The 15853-nt window shown below is 59.8% G+C and overlaps 2 protein-coding genes across 8 annotated transcripts in view; both read right to left on the bottom strand.

The window, feature by feature from the left end:
• Nucleotides 1–5478, bottom strand: part of ARHGAP27 (Rho GTPase activating protein 27) — a 31633-nt gene extending 26155 nt beyond the window's left edge. The window contains exons 1-3 of one of the 2 annotated variants that reach the window (XM_058705202.1): nucleotides 5049–5478; nucleotides 4014–4150; nucleotides 1945–2622 (exon numbers count right to left, since the gene is read on the bottom strand). In XM_058705202.1, coding sequence (XP_058561185.1) covers nucleotides 1945–2604 — 660 coding nt within the window. In that variant the 5' untranslated portion in view covers nucleotides 2605–2622; nucleotides 4014–4150; nucleotides 5049–5478. The remainder of the gene's footprint in view (nucleotides 1–1944; nucleotides 2623–4013; nucleotides 4151–5048) is intronic. The other variant, XM_058705201.1, reaches the window with a different exon arrangement.
• A 1161-nt stretch (nucleotides 5479–6639) lies between these two features.
• The window catches only part of PLEKHM1 (pleckstrin homology and RUN domain containing M1), a 50186-nt gene continuing 40972 nt past the window's right edge, over nucleotides 6640–15853 (bottom strand). For 4 of the 6 annotated variants that reach the window (XM_058705194.1, XM_058705195.1, XM_058705196.1 and 1 more), the window contains exons 9-12: nucleotides 15816–15853; nucleotides 10455–10518; nucleotides 9813–9970; nucleotides 6640–8968 (exon numbers count right to left, since the gene is read on the bottom strand). The exon at nucleotides 15816–15853 is cut by the window's right edge and continues 156 nt beyond it. In XM_058705194.1, coding sequence (XP_058561177.1) covers nucleotides 8857–8968; nucleotides 9813–9970; nucleotides 10455–10518; nucleotides 15816–15853 — 372 coding nt within the window. In that variant the 3' untranslated portion in view covers nucleotides 6640–8856. Of the gene's footprint in view, nucleotides 8969–9812; nucleotides 10000–10454; nucleotides 10519–11330; nucleotides 12668–15815 lie in introns of those variants that run through there. The other 2 variants (XR_009255325.1, XM_058705199.1) reach the window with 2 other exon arrangements.

The raw sequence follows: 15853 nt of genomic DNA, 5'->3' as shown, positions 1-15853 counted from the left end.
TTCTCTAAATGCTCCCTTGAGTAACTAAACACAGAATGGGGTTTCCTTCCCAGGAGACAGGTAGCTCCCCACGCCAGGAGTGTGTAGGGGCTGGGGTGTCAGGGAGGCCCACAGCTGACACTGGAATAAAGCAGGGTCACAGGAAGTGTGAGATCATACCCATTACACGGGGAGGAAACCAGACCAGAGGTACTAAGCCTCTTGTTGAGGCCATACAGTGCATTCATTAGGGCCAGAAGTGGGACCGGCAGGGCAGAGCATTTCCACCAATACCCGGGTCTCTGGCAGACGCCCCAGTTCTTCCCTGTGCGAGCACCACCCTTCTCTCCATCATCTGTGTCCCCCGCCGCCGACACACCACTATACTGTGCGGAAAGAAAGAGGGGCAAGCTGGACAGGGGATGTGGAAAGGTCCTGGAATGCACCTCCGAGAGCCTGTCCGGGAAACGGAGGGACGCCGGGGTAAAGAGCACTGGTATCCAGCCATCTGTCCCAGAGAAGGGGGCCAACTGGCCAGCAGAGACGGCCGGACACATTATTTCCCACCCCCCTACCCCTCTGGTTCCTTCTGGGCGGAGTCCCCATCCTCGTCCCCACGCGCCGGTTGCTATTCCCCGTCATGACCACAAGGGGGCGGGCTGCTCCTTGCAGAAACGGGAGCAAAGCTGGCGCAGACCAGGATACCGAATGCGACCCCGGCCAGCCTCGGTGGAGCGCCTACTACGTGCCAAGCGTTTCCATGCTTCACCACGTTGAAGGCTCACAACACTAATCCTTAGGTTTTGTCCTGCGTTTACACACGAGGACACTGGGGCTGGGGAGTTAAGTGACTCCTCTGCAGCTGGCAGGTGACCCAGCAGGGTCAAATTCCAGTCTCTCTAAGCTTCAAATCCTGAGCTCTTTGCACTGTAACCAGATGGGCGGAGGGGAGACCCAGGAGTTCCCAGCCCGGGAAGGTGCTTCCTTCCTCTGGGCATCCCACACTCAGTCCTGGCATGAGCCAGGCATCAATGTTGACAACAAATACATTACATCAAGTACAAAGAAAGAAATCAGAGACTTACAAGGTTTAGGGATCATCCATCCACACTTTCCACCCCTCTTTGGGCCAAAGGACAAATCGAGACCCTCTGAGAGGAAATGAACTGCCCATAATTACCCAGCTGTCAAAAGGCAGATATCAAAAAGGGGGTCTGTGCATCCTCCCTCCACATCTCCCCAACCACTGACCCAAAAAGTTCCTAAAGTTGAAAATGTCAGGGTCATCCGAAGGATTCTGAGGATGTAAAAGTGTTTTTAAAACGTGCTCTATTTTCGATTTCCTAAATTAACAACTGGGTTCTGAAACGAAAAAAACACACTATCACTGGACCACTTCCTGAAACAAACAAATCAAAAATTGTCTTTTTTTTTTTTTTAAAGGGGGAACTGAAATATCGGAAGAAGCCAAAAAAGGAAGCAGATCCCTGACTTCCACATCCACTATCTCATCTGACCCCTAAGCTCCTCTGAGGAAGAAGAGGCAGGTGGAGTGGCCCGCAGGTCCACAACTCCATATCCGGGCGCGTTCCGGAATGTTGTGGATTTTAGAAAGGTAATACGGCGCACACACCTGCCAGGAAGGCTTGGAGCAGTACACTGTAATCCGGTTCATCTGCACTTGCGTAGTAAAACAATGAAGACCACCCACAGCTTGACATCAGTTCAAATCAAATTTTTACCACCAACTGAGTTACGGGAAACCTTTGGACTCCAGGGAGCTTTGGCATTTCGGAATTGCCCATAAGTGACCGGGAGCCTGCACCCTTCTCTTTCCGTGGTTTTGAAAAGTGAGGCTCGGCGGTGACTGCCGCCCCGTCGAGCCGGACGCTAAGCCGAGGGGGTCTCCTCGAGTCCGGGCCCGGAGCGGCGCAGCAACCCGGCCCGCCACCCCGCTCCCCGTACCTGCTGCGGGCGCTCCTCCCGTGGTGGGCCGCGCACGTCCTGGACGACCTCGTAGACGTTCTCGGAGTCGCTGCGCGCCAGGGGTCGCGGGCACACCCAGGAGCCCGCCACGCTGCAGGCCTTGAAGCTGCCCGCGCTCCCGAGGAGGCCGGCAGGGGGCGCGACGGCGGCGCGCGCCAGGTCGTCCAGGGACTGGGCGGGCCGCACCGGCGCCGCGGGCCGCGTGTACAAGCAGGTGGGCAAGCCCGGCGCCAGGCTGCTGCGCTGGGTGGCGGCGCCGCGCCGCGCGGGGCCGCACAGGGAGCCCACGCGGCCCCGGGGCTCGGCGGGCGTGCCGTCGGGGCCCGCGGACACCGGCGCGCTCACGAAGCGGTAGTCGTAGGCGAGCGGTTCCGGGGCGACGGGCCCCGGGCGGAGCGCGGGTGGCGTGGAGGTGGCGGCCGGGTCCCCGAGCGCCGGCAGCTCGCGCACGTACTGCGCGGGCAGGTAGAAGGGGCGGCCGCCGGGCTCGCGCCGCACGTGCCACCAGTGCTCCGTGCTTCGGCGCAGCAGCCTGTAGCGCTCGTTGGGCTGGATGGCCACGCGGCGCCCGTCCTTGCCAGTGTACTCGAAGGGATGCTCCACCAGCACGTACACGTCCCCCTCGACGTCCGCCGCCATCGCGGCCCTGGCGTTTCCCTGTGAGTGACAAGGAGGAGGGGAGCGGAGGTCAGGGCCACCGAGCCGGGAAGCGCACCGCACCAGAGGGACAGAAGACCTGGGTTCGAGTCCCAGTGCTGCATTCCTTATGTGCGTTAATTTCCTAGCTCAAAAATGGGGGACTTGGATAAAATAATCTCCAAGGTTCTCATTCTTACACTCACTCATGGAATTATGACAATACCTTCATTCTGACAATGCCTTCATCCCGTGGCATTGATTACGAGATTTGATCCCGGTTCGATCCCTTGGTGGAGAAATTGTGGGTAATATTGGTCCAGCTTTACAGCCAAGGAAGCCTTGACCCAAAGAGCTGGGGTGATTGACCGCGATAAAGTCACCACATTTGCCTAAAAGTTGACTGGGCCTCGGTTTACAGGTCTGTGAAGTGGGAAGAACAGCTCGTTCTCTACCCACCCACCCCCGCCGCCACTCCCCTCGCCCCGCCCCCTGCCCTGCCTGTCCCGCCCCAGACGTCTCCAGCCTTCAGGAAATCCGCGTGCCCGGAGCCTCTTCCCTCCAGGCTCCCGCGCCCCGGGCCCGAGGAATCAGGATTGAGGCGCGGGGCTCTGGGAACCACCCCGGCACCGCTCTATCCCGGGGAATGCCCCTGCCTCGCGTAGTCCAAGGGCCTTGGCTAAGGGACCGGACTGTCAAGGCCGGAGAACCGGTTCTCTCGGTTTCTCTTTCCTTCCCCAGCGGCTTGGCTGCGGACGTGAACCCGGCGCCTGGCCCGCCCAGACCGTCCTGCACCGCCCCCTGTTCTCCAGCTCCCACCTCCACCTCCCGAGTGAGGCTCGGCCCTCGCGGCCTACCCACCAGCCCTGTGATCACATTGCCCCAGGAGAGTGGCCCCTAGAGAATGCACTTTGTGACAGTGACTACCCCTGCGGCGTCCTCCCCAAAGCTCTCCCGGAGTGATTGCCACAACCCACCGCCCTCCACGCCACCTTAGCTTGGCGCTTGATGTGGTGTTGGGAGTCTGAGCCTAACTGTAAATCCGCCTGTCTCTCCATCAAAGAGATGAGTCGGTACCCTCTTCCATAAGTGGCTGGTCCCTCCAAGCCTTTGCACTGATCCCATCTCCCGCCCCATAGAGGTGTCCTGGGACCAGCAGCTGGGGAGCTCGGTGGCTTGCTGAGGCTGAGGAACCCAAGGAACAGGGTCTGATGGGGGTGGGGGGGTGGGGGTGCAGGGTCTGGCCAGGGGCACAGAGCGGTCTTCACTACTTTCTCCAGCTTCCCTTGTTGGGGAAAGGGTTGCACTCTTGGGCCCTGAAGTTACAGTGAACTGCCTGTAGCTAAGCCAACAACCCCCAGGGAGGACACCCCTTCCCGTCACCTTCCCCTGGACCCCCGCCTCTCACTCACGATGGCAGGGCAGGTCTCTGCGGGCCCATGGGCAGGACCGGCGGAGTCCGCGGATGGATGCAGATCAGGCCCCTGCCATCTCTTTCCAAGGGCGGGGCTTCCAAGGGCTAAGCAGGAGAGACCTCCGGGATCAGGAGCTGGCAAGGGGAGCAAAGAAGGAGAGGGATGCTCAGGAGGGCTGCCCCCAATCCCCAACGCAGCCGTATCTCGGAGGGGCCAGGAGGAGCCTGAATGAGTGTGTCTGGGCGGGTGGGGGACACCGGGAGTGGGACGCACAGCAAGAGAAGGCGAAGGGAGGGAGGGCGCTGTAGGGGCTGCGACTGAAGGGACCCTGCGGGGTCGTCAGCTGAGCCCAAGGTGGGTAGGGTCCCACCCCTGAGCCTCCCGCCGTGGGATTTGTTGTCCTCCAGCCTCTGTGTCCCGCAGGCGCGCTGCTCTGGGACAGCTCGACCCCGGTTCGTTGTCTCGCCCAGGGTTACAACCGAAGCCGTATGCACCCCGAATCACCACTACAAGCCCTTTCCAGCCGACTGCACGCACCACTCGCTTCGGACCCACCTCCGCCCTCCCCGGGCCCTTTCCCGGCGCAGCTCGGCCGGGCCTGGAGTTCCCACCGCAGAGATCCCCACCGGAGCGCAGGGGCTCGGGCTGGGTGGGGAGGGGACCCGAGTCTCCTCTCCTTCCCCAACTCTGGGGGAGCCAGAGGAGCCGGTAGGATCCCTGGAACTTCAGGACTGACCCGTCGCCAGGAGGTGCTTTTCGTGCACTGCCCGGGCGACGCGAGCCACAGCGGCGCCGGGGCCTGGACTCGGGCCCCGCCTGTCCCCGGACGGAGGGCAGCCCTTCGGATCTCCGCTCTGCGCGGGGGACATCCGCCCCGCGCGGCCCTGCTCCCGGGCCCGCGCGGCTCCCTCCCCAGCGCCCGGTGAAAGGGGAGCAGGCGCGCGCGGCGCTCCCGGGTGAGGACCCGCCACCTGCCGCACCGCGCTCCCCCAACCCCGGCTCAGCAACCCCCGCCCGGCCCGGCCCTGGCACCTTGGGGCGTCCGATCACCGGCTTCGCCTCCACTTGTCCCGGCAGGCACGCGTGCTTTCGGCGGCCGGCGCTCCCTCCTCCACCGCCCAGCTCCCGCGCAGCCCGGTTTCCTGTTCAACAATACAGCGAGGGAGGCACCAGCCGAGAGCGCCGGGCAGAACTTCCTCCCGGGCTGAGGCTGGGCTGCGGCTGCTAGAGACAATCCCCGGTGTCCCGGCTTCCTGTCCCCTCTGGGCCGGGCCAGCGCCCTAGGAGCTCAGACGCCACCCTCCCCCCTGCACCCCCTGGGATCCCGGGCCACACCTGGCTATCTCCAACGACATGGAAGCTGCAGGGCCAGGAGGGTGGCATGACGGGGGGAGGGAGGGAGCTTCCTCAACTCCTTTTGGAGGGGCCAGATTTCCCTCCCGCTGCGTGGTTCCATCCCCCTGCCTCCTGGATCCTCCACTGGAAGAGGGCCACCCTCCAAGCTGTCCATTAGGGTGTCCTGGAAGTGGACTCGCTCACCTCAGCATCTTTTCTTTCCCATGAACTTGGGACAACACCTACTTCACAGGATCTTTAGGAAGATTGAATGAGACGTACGAAGTACATACAATTCAGTAGTAGTCTCACAGTAGTATCGGAAGGATGCACAGAGCTATTAACGTTATTTTTATTATCAGATGAGCTGTCCTCCTCTTTGGGGTGTGATTGAGGTCTCCAAAGCCCCCATTCTTCTTTAGCCAGAGGGGGAAGGGAGACACAAACGTCCTCAGAGGCACCTTGCTGAGGGTGGAGGCACTGAGACCAAAGGCAGGGTAGCACCCAGGCCACGTGCCCCTGGCCTTGGTCCCCAGCGCTCGAACCCAGTTCCTTTTGTGTTTTCAGAGCCTGCCCCCTACAACCCTGGAGGGACTTGAGGCCCTGGAGGGAAGCTGGGGCTCAGAGGACACACAGAAGATGCTCTCTCACGGGCTGAAAGGTGTCTTCGAGGACCAGAAACCTTAGGGCCAAATGTGTTTCAGTCCCACTTTCCTGCAACCTGATTTCCCTGGAACGCGTGTTTCCTTCTTCTGTCCTTACGATGGGCAGTGGTGGGCTTTTCCTGGAACTTCAGAGGAAGGGAGCAGCCAAGTAAAGTCCCCTTGGAGCCCTAAAAGCCATGAGCCCTGATTCTGGCCCTCCTCAGCCTTCCCTCCCTGAGCCCCTTCTCTGGCTTTGGATAACCCAGTGGGACACGGTCCCGAGATTTCTCACGTTCCAGTGTCGGGGATCGGTGGACAGGCACAGGGAAGAAGCCATTGTGGTGGCATTTCAGGCATCGGTGTATGTGGGTAAATCTACCCAAAGGCCCTGAGATGCTACCCCCCTCTCCCTGCCACAGACTCTGACTCCTAGTGGGAGGGGGACAGACTGAACACGGTCACCCCTCCTCCCCTGCATGCCCACTTCTGGTGCACAATGTTTACCGCCGGCCACCCCTCTCCAGGCCTCCTGTGTGCCCAGGGACTAATGAGAGTTGGTGGGGGCGGGGGCATCAGACGGCAGGACGGCTGGTGGTTTCCTCCCAACCACTGGCAGCGTCGGGATTCAGAAGCGAGACCAGAGGTGAGAAAGATCAGGTCTTTACTGCAAAATCATTCAAAAATCACACAGCAGCAGTTCCTTCAGTACATTGCAAAGCGCCGTTCGGGGCCAGCGCGCCTCACTAGAAAACAGTTTATTGCATAAAATGGCGTTTTAAAAATAGTGTGGGCACCACTGAGGTTCACATCAGCTTTCCATTGGAGGTGAGAGGGTAAGAGTCAACTCATTCGGAAGCATCAGCAGCTTTCTGGTACTGGGGAGAGGGTGAGTTGTAGTTAATGCTGCTAGTCCCCGGTGGGGGTGGAGGGGGAGGAGGTGGGGGGGGGCGCAGGCCCCACACAGCCTAAGCGAGCTCCTCTGGGGCCTCACTCCTGTTGCCTCCTAGGGCACCTTCTAGTGCGCACACTGTTCTCACGGGCCTGAGATGAGGCCCGGCCTGGGCGGCACCACCCGCTGTCCCAGGCCGCCTCTGGGCCACTTGGGGGATCTGGGGCATCTGCGGCTCTGGCCGGCCCGCGCTGGGTCTGCAGTGGGGCATTAATGCTGGCTGTGGGGGTGCGGGCTGAGGATAGGGATCCGCTTCCCCGTTTAGGAGGCTTTGGTGTGCCGGGCATAGGTGCATACTGTTTCCGTGACAGGGGACAGACAGGCTGTGTGGCAGCCCCCTCCCCCACCTGCCTACCACCTCCTCTCTTCTATTGCACAACTTATCCAGCTCCACAGGGCTGGGCAGGTGACTCAGCAGCCGAATCACCCCAGGGGAGAGGTGGGAGTAGATTCATCTCTTGACAGTGACAGGCAGTCTCCACCTGAGGCCCCCAATCCAAGCCGAGAGCTGACAGGACGGCCAGAGGGCCCAGGCCTGGGGGCCAGAGGGGTGATGGGTCCAGGAGAGATGGGGGAAGGCAGCAGGGAATCGCTCCCAAACCACAGGGTCTAAACATCACTTTGCAAACCATTCCAGGCTCACACTCTGCCCCACACCCCTTCAAAAGGCAATCGTGCTCCGGGGAAATTCTCTAGTCTCTGGCGGCGCCCCCTCCGGGCCAGTCCAGCAAAGCTTTGTGAATTCATGGCTTTGTAAACTGAGGCTAGGCATCCCTCCCACGAGGCAGCGCCCCCACACATCGCCGCAGCACGGCTGGCACTCTTCCTGGGAGGACGGGGGTCACCGCTCCACGGTGCCCAAGGCTGGCCTGGGCTCACTGTCCTCTCTGTGGGCCCCGCCTTCCTCTGTCCCAGCAGGGGTCAGTCAGGCCGTGGGGGGTGGGGGGTGTCCCCCTGAGAGTGTGTCTGCAGCAGCCCGCCCGTCTGGCTTTGGGTCCACAGTAGGTGAGGAGGGCACGGGGCTGAGAGGTGGGCAAGATGATGACCCAGCCCTGGACCAAGCGAGGGCTCAAAGTGCTCACAGTGCTGGTTCCGAGTCACTCCCTTCTCCCGCAGGGACCGAGAGCCCGGGCTATGGCAGAGCCAGAGGGCTCTGACGCGGAGAGAGGTGACAGGCTTTTCAGGTGAGGAGGGCAGGGCAGGGCGAAAAGAGGCGAGGGAGAGGAAGAGGGTGGTCATCGGGACCGACCCTGACAGCCCCTGGGCGGTTTGGCACGTCGTATTCAAGCCGTGGGCAGCAGTGTCGGGCGCGGGTGAAGGAAAGGCACCCGTAGAGCTGACAGGCTCTGGCCCAGCGGCGGCCTGCCCACCCAGCCACCTGCCTTTGGCCCGCAGGCCAAATGTTCTCACGTGTTTGCTCCGCATGAGAATGTCTGGATTTCTCGGGTGACTTGTGTAGGGTCAAGAATAAAAAAATATTTTCTATTGAAATATGAAGGGAAAAAACCCACCTTAAAAAACTAGACCTTTTTTGAATCCGGAATGTGGAATTGAGCACGTGCCCAAGTGTGGTTTCCACAGTGTTTGAAGAGCCCTGATGGAGGTGCCGTGTCTGTGAGGTGAGCTGGGGCCTGGTTAGTGCAAAGCTCCCCTCCCCGCTTCCCTTGGGACGGGGGGGGGGGGGGGGAGGCATCTGATGGCGTCCCCACCTTGTGGAGCAGACGGGTGGTAGAGGGACTGGGGGACATCCTCGAGGGCTTCGTCTGGTAGGCTCGTGCTCCGGTCGCATCTGGGTCCTCCCGACAGGGGACGCGGCTGTGACACCTCGAGAGTATGCAGGCTGATGCCACAGGCGGCCGGGCTGGCCGCGAGCCACTGCCCCGCAGTCTCCGGCCGGGGACAGCACAGCGGCTTAGAGGAGAGCGCTCTGTTCTTGGTACTTGCGCCGGCGGGCACAGCGGGGACAGCCCCCCTTCACCACGGCCTGGCAGCTCTGGTGGAAGACGGTCTTGCACTCGCCGCACCTGGGGGAGAGCCGCGAGCGTTGCTGGTGCCAGGGGGCCGGGGGCGGCCGGCATCCCGACCAGCGCCCGTGGCGGGGTGCGGTTCCGCTCGGGACCCCAAGACGCGCCGCGCCGCGTCCCCCCTGCCAGATCGCTGCCTGGAGACAGTGCTCACCCCCGCGTCACACCACAGGCGCGGACGCTCTCGATTCTAATTCACGTTCCAGAGAGGCCGCTAGAGACTTAGGGGATGATTTCTTGCCCACGTCGAAAACACTCTGCGGTTTAAAAAGCTGAGCCCAGGGGTTGAATCTGGGCCAGGAGACGCCTACTGAAAATGGATGCTCCCACCCGTTCAGTTTTCCACTCCTGTGTGGGCCGGAATGGAGGTTTGGTGGGTGACTCTTTCCACTTAGAGGCCTCTGATCAGGAGCGGTAACGGGATAGGAACGATGATTACCGCAGCAGAGAGCCAGGCAGGCACCAGCCGCCAGGCGCCCACTTTGTGCCCGGCCTGTGCCACCACTCCAGGGCAGTGACTCATTCAGTCCCTCCTCGGTCCGTCTGTAGATGACAACACCGAGACCCTCACTCAAAGAGGCAGCAAGTCACCTCTTCTCTAGGAAGACAGCTTCCCCGGTCTAGGGTAGGGCCCCGTGAGGGCTCTCTTGTCCCCGGAGCTGGACTGGGGCTGGCCGTGACTGCCCAGGGCGTCGGCTGTTCTAGACAACCTCACCGCCCCGTGGCACTGGCACAGCCGGGGGGCGTTCAGTGTGCTGCTGCACAACGGTGCCGGGCCTGCCTCCCTGGCACGCTGGGGCCAGCTGGGGGATGGGGGGGGGGGGCGGCTGGGTGTCCCACATACCTGACGGTGGTGTCAAACTCGAAGGGGAAGATGATGTCATGGTGGTGGCAGATCTGGCAGATGAAGCCACGCTGGGTGCACAGGTCGCAGTGGTAGACGTGCTGGGAGGCGAATCCGATCAGGGCATCGAGGAACCCTTCGTACGCCCCGTCCGCGATCTGTGGAGGGCAAGGTCAGGCCGCCAGGCCTTTCGGGCAGCTGTGCTGAGACTGAGGCCATGTGTAAAAGGTGGCCCGCTGCTGCTCCTGGCCCCCTGCCTGAAGATTTCCGACCCCAAGGGAGGTTTCTTTGCACTTGGGCCAAAGAGCCTCCCTGAATCAGGCCGAGCAATGCAGGTGTCCAGCAGCCCCCTACGCAGAGGTCGCTGGGGATAACGGGCTTGACAGACGAGACCCCAATCCGCAGTACCCTCCCTCGAGGAAAGGAATGTCCCCAGGTGTCACCCCTGTGACCTGGGCTTTGCTGGAGTGCCTGCTTACAGCAGGGGGCTGGCGCTCAGTCATTGCCCCGGGAGCGTGGGACAAGCAAGACGCGGAGCCTGAGGTACCGAAAAGCTGCAGCCTCCCTCCCCCGTCTTCCTTGCTGATTTCCCATGAATGAGGGCTCTCTAGAGGGGTCTGGGGCCGGGAAGGGCGTTCTCACCTGCTGGAGGTCAGCGACACTGTACTTGTGGGGAGACTCCAAGAGGTAATTCCTGTGGCTGAGCCTTCAAAGAAAACATAAGAGGTTCCTATAAGGGTTTCCATGATCCGGGCCAACCCGTGTTTGTTTTCATTCCTTCAGCTGCTCACCGGGTGTGAACACCTGGCCAGGGCGGTGCCTAAGAGCACAGTCGGCCGCCTGGGTTGGGGACTTGGTCTTCCAGGTGACCTTGGGCACATCACTTAACCTCGCCGAGCCTCAAGTTTCCTCACCTGAGCAATGGAGCTGTTCTGAGGATTCCTTTATGTAAAGCATTTGGCACAGTGAACGCTGAGTAATTCTCAGCCACAGTTGATAACACTGTGTTGTGTAACTGAAATTTGCGAAGACAGTACAACTTAAATGCTCTTGCCAAACGTACACGTGTATACATGTAGCGAGCTGATGGATGAGCTGATGGATCCCTCCCCGGAGGGGAGGAGTCCTGTCGCAACGTATACATGTATCACAGCATCGTGACGTACGCTTTAAACATCTTATGGGGCGCCCGGGTGGCTCAGTTGGTTAAGCGGCCGACTTCGGCTCAGGTCACGATCTCGCGGTCTGTGAGTTCGAGCCCTGCGTCGGGCTCTGTGCTGACAGCTCGGAGCTGGAGCCTGTTTTGGATTCTGTGTCTCCCTCTCTCTGACCCACCCCCGTTCATGCTCTGTTTTTCTCTGTCTCCAAAATAAATAAACATTAAAAAACAAACAAACAAAAAAAAACCATCTTATAATTTTGTCACTTACACTTCAATAAAGCAGAAATGTTTTTCAAAACAATTTGAAGGGATTAAAAAATGTCACTAATGAGGAGGAGGAGGAGGAGGAGGAGGAGGAGGAGGAGGAAAGCTACCACGTCTTATGTCCATTAACCTGTTTTAGCCTCACAGTAATCCTGTGAGGTTGCTACTACCCGAATCCCCACTTTGAGAAGACGACGAAATGGAGGCACAGAGAGGTTAAACAACATGCCTGTGGTCACGCAGCTTGTGTGTGGCAAAGCTGGAGCTTGAACGCAGCAGCCTGGCTCCCGAGCTCACATCCTTACCCACCCGGGGAAGGCCTGTGGGTGTCAGCCATGGTCATGATTGCCACCATTACAAAGCAGGGACAGTGCTGAGGACAGAAATGCATAGGACGTGGTCCGTGCCCTCCTGTGGCCCCTGGTCTAGCTGAGGGACAGACAGTCAAGCATCCGGTTTCAGTGCTGCGTGAGAGGCACTGAGACGTGGCCTAAGTACAGCAGGGTCCCATTTCACGGTGGGGTGGGGTGTGGGGGAGACAGAGGACAAGGACAGCTCTACTTTCCACCTACCAATGGCAGAGATCCTAGGGGTTACATCCTGAGGGAAGGATAGGAAACACCTGCAGAAACCCCCCTGGACAACGCCAGCCTGGCTTTGCCGTGTGCGCCTGCGTGGGTACTGGGGTTGGGGAAAATGCTCCAAGCCTAAGGAAAGCTTACAAACTTGCCCCAGGATGCCCAGGACATCTGGGGGCAGGAGGGTGCCAGGCCCCGGGGCGTCTGGAGTGGGGGCTTGGCCATGCTCCACACTATGGCCTCAGGTGTGGTCTGGGGGAACCCCATGTGGGGCAGAGATGACAAGTCCCATCAAGCAGCCAGGCAGGCCATACTGTGCCACAAGGGTGGGGACACTGCCGGCCACCTGCTCCGTTCACCAAGCTGGTTTCTCCAGTAAACTTCCAGTTTTCTGGGAATAGCAAGCTGCCATTCATCACCAGGAAAATGCAGGGGGCGGGGGCGGGGGGCGTGCAGACTGTCCCCGAGCTGGCAGGAAGGGTGGGGCTGATCTGGATGGAGAGTCATCTCTGTTATCTGCCCTCTGTCCACCATCATGGAAGCCCCAGGGACCAGCCAGGCCCAAGGCCTTCCTTGCAAGCCACTGTGCCCTGGGCCAGTCACACTCTCCGTGAGGCTTGCAGGTGATTTCTCCACAACGCTCAGTCCCGAGCCAGAGGGGACAAAGCGCTGGCCCAGGGGTGAGACGCCACTGCTCATCCTGGCCGTCAGGAGAGAAATCCATACCCCAGGGCCACTCTGGGCCTCTGTTCTCCACGCCACAATCAGGAGACCCCTCTCTGTCCTCTTCCGGTGTGAGGAGGACTGCCTAGGAAGGGGTCAGAGAGATCCACAGGGCTCTCTGGAGGACACTGGAAGACAGAGGCAAGGTTGCCCCTTCACTCCTGCAAGCAGTGATGGGGTAGGAAAGGGCGCGGGGAAGACTGGCACAGCTGGGTTCCAGGCCCAGGCTCGGGGACTCCTCTGAACTCAGGAACCTCCTCTCCCCACCCCTCCAGGGCGTTTCTGTGATGGCTCCTTCCCAAGGGTGGGGAAGGTGCCCTGGGGCTTCTCTGGCCCCTGGAGATGCGCCCAGGCCCATCCCCCATCAGAGGATGCCTTTCTCTCATAGCGCCCAGCCCAGCCGGAGGGCTGCCGCTAGCGAAGGGGAACTCTTCCCAGACTTTACTCACACTCGAGACCTGCCCTTCCTTCTCAACCATTCAGGTCCTCAGCCTCCACTCTGGCAGACCCAGGCCAGGCCTCCACACCTCCCTGGGCTAATTACTCCGCCAGCCCCTGCGCCCCACTGCTGCCAAGCTGGCCTTTTCTAAACCCCAGAGCAGATAAATCCAAATCTGGTGTGGTGCCCAGGACTTTCGAGGTCTGGCCCCTGCACCTGCAATCCAGCTGCACGGAGCCCCTCACGGTCCCAGTGAGCCACACTCCCGCCCTTCTCCACATCACAGGCCCCCTTAAGCCAGGAAACCTAGGCCATCCCTCCCCCTTTCTTCTCCTTGGTTCTTTTGCAAAATCCCAGTTCACTATGTACATGCTGTTTGCGTTGAGGCAACTCTTTTCCTGCGTGTAAGGACAGAGCTCTGGAAGCAGAGCCTAACGGTACTGACTGCGGTGGGATTGGAGGAGTGATCCCAACTTCCTGCTTAATTCTTTTATACTGTTTGAGTACTGACCAACTTTGTAAGGAAATATATATATATATATATATATATATATATATATATATATATACATTTTTTTTTTTTTTTTTTAAAGAGCAGAATGCCACAAATCCTCAGCTCAGATGCCATCCCCTCTCTGGGAACTTTCTTGGCCCTTTGGCTGTCACAAGGCTGGGGCCAGGCGCTTTCCCTCACAGCACAAGCCATGCTGACCCCGGGCTGTCTGTCTGCCTGTGCCCTTCCCCAGACTCTGAGCCCCTCATGGGGCCCTCACCACAACTCCAGAAGGTCGCATGAGCACAGGGATTACTGGCCCATTTTATAAATAAGAAGGATGAGGCTCAGAGAAGTGAAGCAACCTCTCTGAGTCATACAGCAAGTCTGAGGCCGGGCAGAGTCTGCTCCTGAGCTCTTTCCCCTGCCCCACGTTGCTTCTATTGGCGTGGCCTTGCTCTCTTGAAGGCTGGTAGGCTGCACAGTAGGTATGCGGTGCTGCTACCCAAGGATGGGAACAACAAGGCCAGAGAGAAAGAGGCAGGCCGCCCAGCAGGTCAGCCCAGACAGGTCAGTAAGGCCGATGACCAAACAATCTGAGCAGGGTGCGGACAGGCGAGGCCAGTGACTGGGACGCACCCTGCAGGCACCTGGTCTGCTCAGGTCTGTGGAAGATCCCCTTGACTGGGGAGGGTGACGACAGGGAGATTTCACCACCCTGGTCAGGGGGTCTGGAGGGCAGGTTCTCTGGAGCCCTGAGGCCTAGAATCTCAGAAAGGAGGGCAGTGAGTGAAGACCCAGGCACCCAGCTGATGATTGAGACAGGCAAGGCCTCCCCGGGAGGCAGCCTGCTAGAGTCCCTCATGGTGGCATCCAGGGGGCTTTCTGGTCCTGTGGAGACCAGGGCTCAGCTGGCTGCTCTGGGAGCCTATGAGGAGCCAGCCTCTCCCCTGCAGCAGCTTGCTCCTTGAGATCCCCAGAGGTCTGTACTGGCACTGCCCAGGCTCCAAGCAGCCAGGCAGGATTGGCCCTGGGAGATCAGTAGCCAGGACCAAGGAGCTGCAACCTATCAGAGATGTGGTCTCTGGGCCAGCCCAGTGCGGAACTGTGGTTGGGGGCGGGGAGGAGGGGGACTGTGAGCCCAGAAACTTGTGACTCCAAGTCCCCAGAAACCCAGCAACAAAGCCCAACTGGACAGTAGGCACCAGCTCCCCCACCAGCACAGCCCCAAGAAGGCCGCAGCCTGGGCTAGGAGGCGTTCACGATGGGCACAGGAAGGCCCTAAGCTCATACTCAAGCACAGCATCACCTCTCAATCCTAAGCAGGCCCCCGAGCGCTGGGGGCCCAGAAGCTTCTTCAAGGGCATCCTGAGGGTCCCACCCTAACCTTGCCCTCTTCTGAGGATTCTGGGAGGGATGCCATGCCAGACGGCAGCAGAGCAGCCACGAATGGGGGACTGGGTGGGGGTGGGGGGCCAGGACAACACTGCCCGGCCTTCTCACAACATGCCCCCCTTCCCTCCTTGCACGCCCCGGAGCTTTCTCTGTTCTTCCCTCGTATGGGGCCTTCATTCAGGGCCTGAGCGCACCGTTCCTTCCATCTGTAACACTCTTTCCTGAGTCTTCCCCTTTCCTTTTTAAATTTTTTTTTTTTTCAACGTTTTTTATTTATTTTTGGGACAGAGAGAGACAGAGCATGAACGGGGGAGGGGCAGAGAGAGAGGGAGACACAGAATCGGAAACAGGCTCCAGGCTCCGAGCCATCAGCCCAGAGCCCGACGCGGGGCTCGAACTCACGGACCGCGAGATCGTGACCTGGCTGAAGTCGGACACTTAACCGACTGCGCCACCCAGGCGCCCCTAGTCTTCCCCTTTCTAACTCTGACTCATTCTCCAAGGCTCATCTTATATGTACATTCCTCCAGGAAGTCTTCCCGGCTCTGCCCTCCTCCACTCCGGATTAGAGGGCTCACCTCTGTACTTCCAGGCGTCCTGCCTCCCTTCTAGCTCCCTCTAGGCTGTTGTAGCTCTAGGCTTACTCATCTGCCTTCCCTGTGAGAGGGTAGGACCCGGGTCTACCTTGCTCAGTGTGGAGCTCACAAAGCTGGCTCAGTGCTGGGCACTTGGTATGTTCTCAGTAAATAACTGTTAGATGAATGAGTAAATGAATGAATACATGAACAAATAAAAACCACTCCCAAAGCTTGCGGCAATTTCCCCAACCTAGTGGGAAGGTGATTTCTGCTCAGCCCTGGCATTTTTCCTAAGGGGGCGTCTTGGGCGGGCACTAGCTGCATGCGTGTGTGTGTGTGTGTGTGTGTGTGTGTGTGTCCGGGACGCTCACCTCTTGCTCAGCTCCTTCAGGGCCCCACTTCGGCACAG

This window comes from Neofelis nebulosa, chromosome 16 (genome assembly GCF_028018385.1).
Source record: "Neofelis nebulosa isolate mNeoNeb1 chromosome 16, mNeoNeb1.pri, whole genome shotgun sequence".
NCBI lineage: Eukaryota > Metazoa > Chordata > Mammalia > Carnivora > Felidae > Neofelis > Neofelis nebulosa.
The sequence above is the reverse complement of the archived record's forward strand: the minus strand, read 5'-3'. Positions and strand labels throughout refer to the sequence as shown.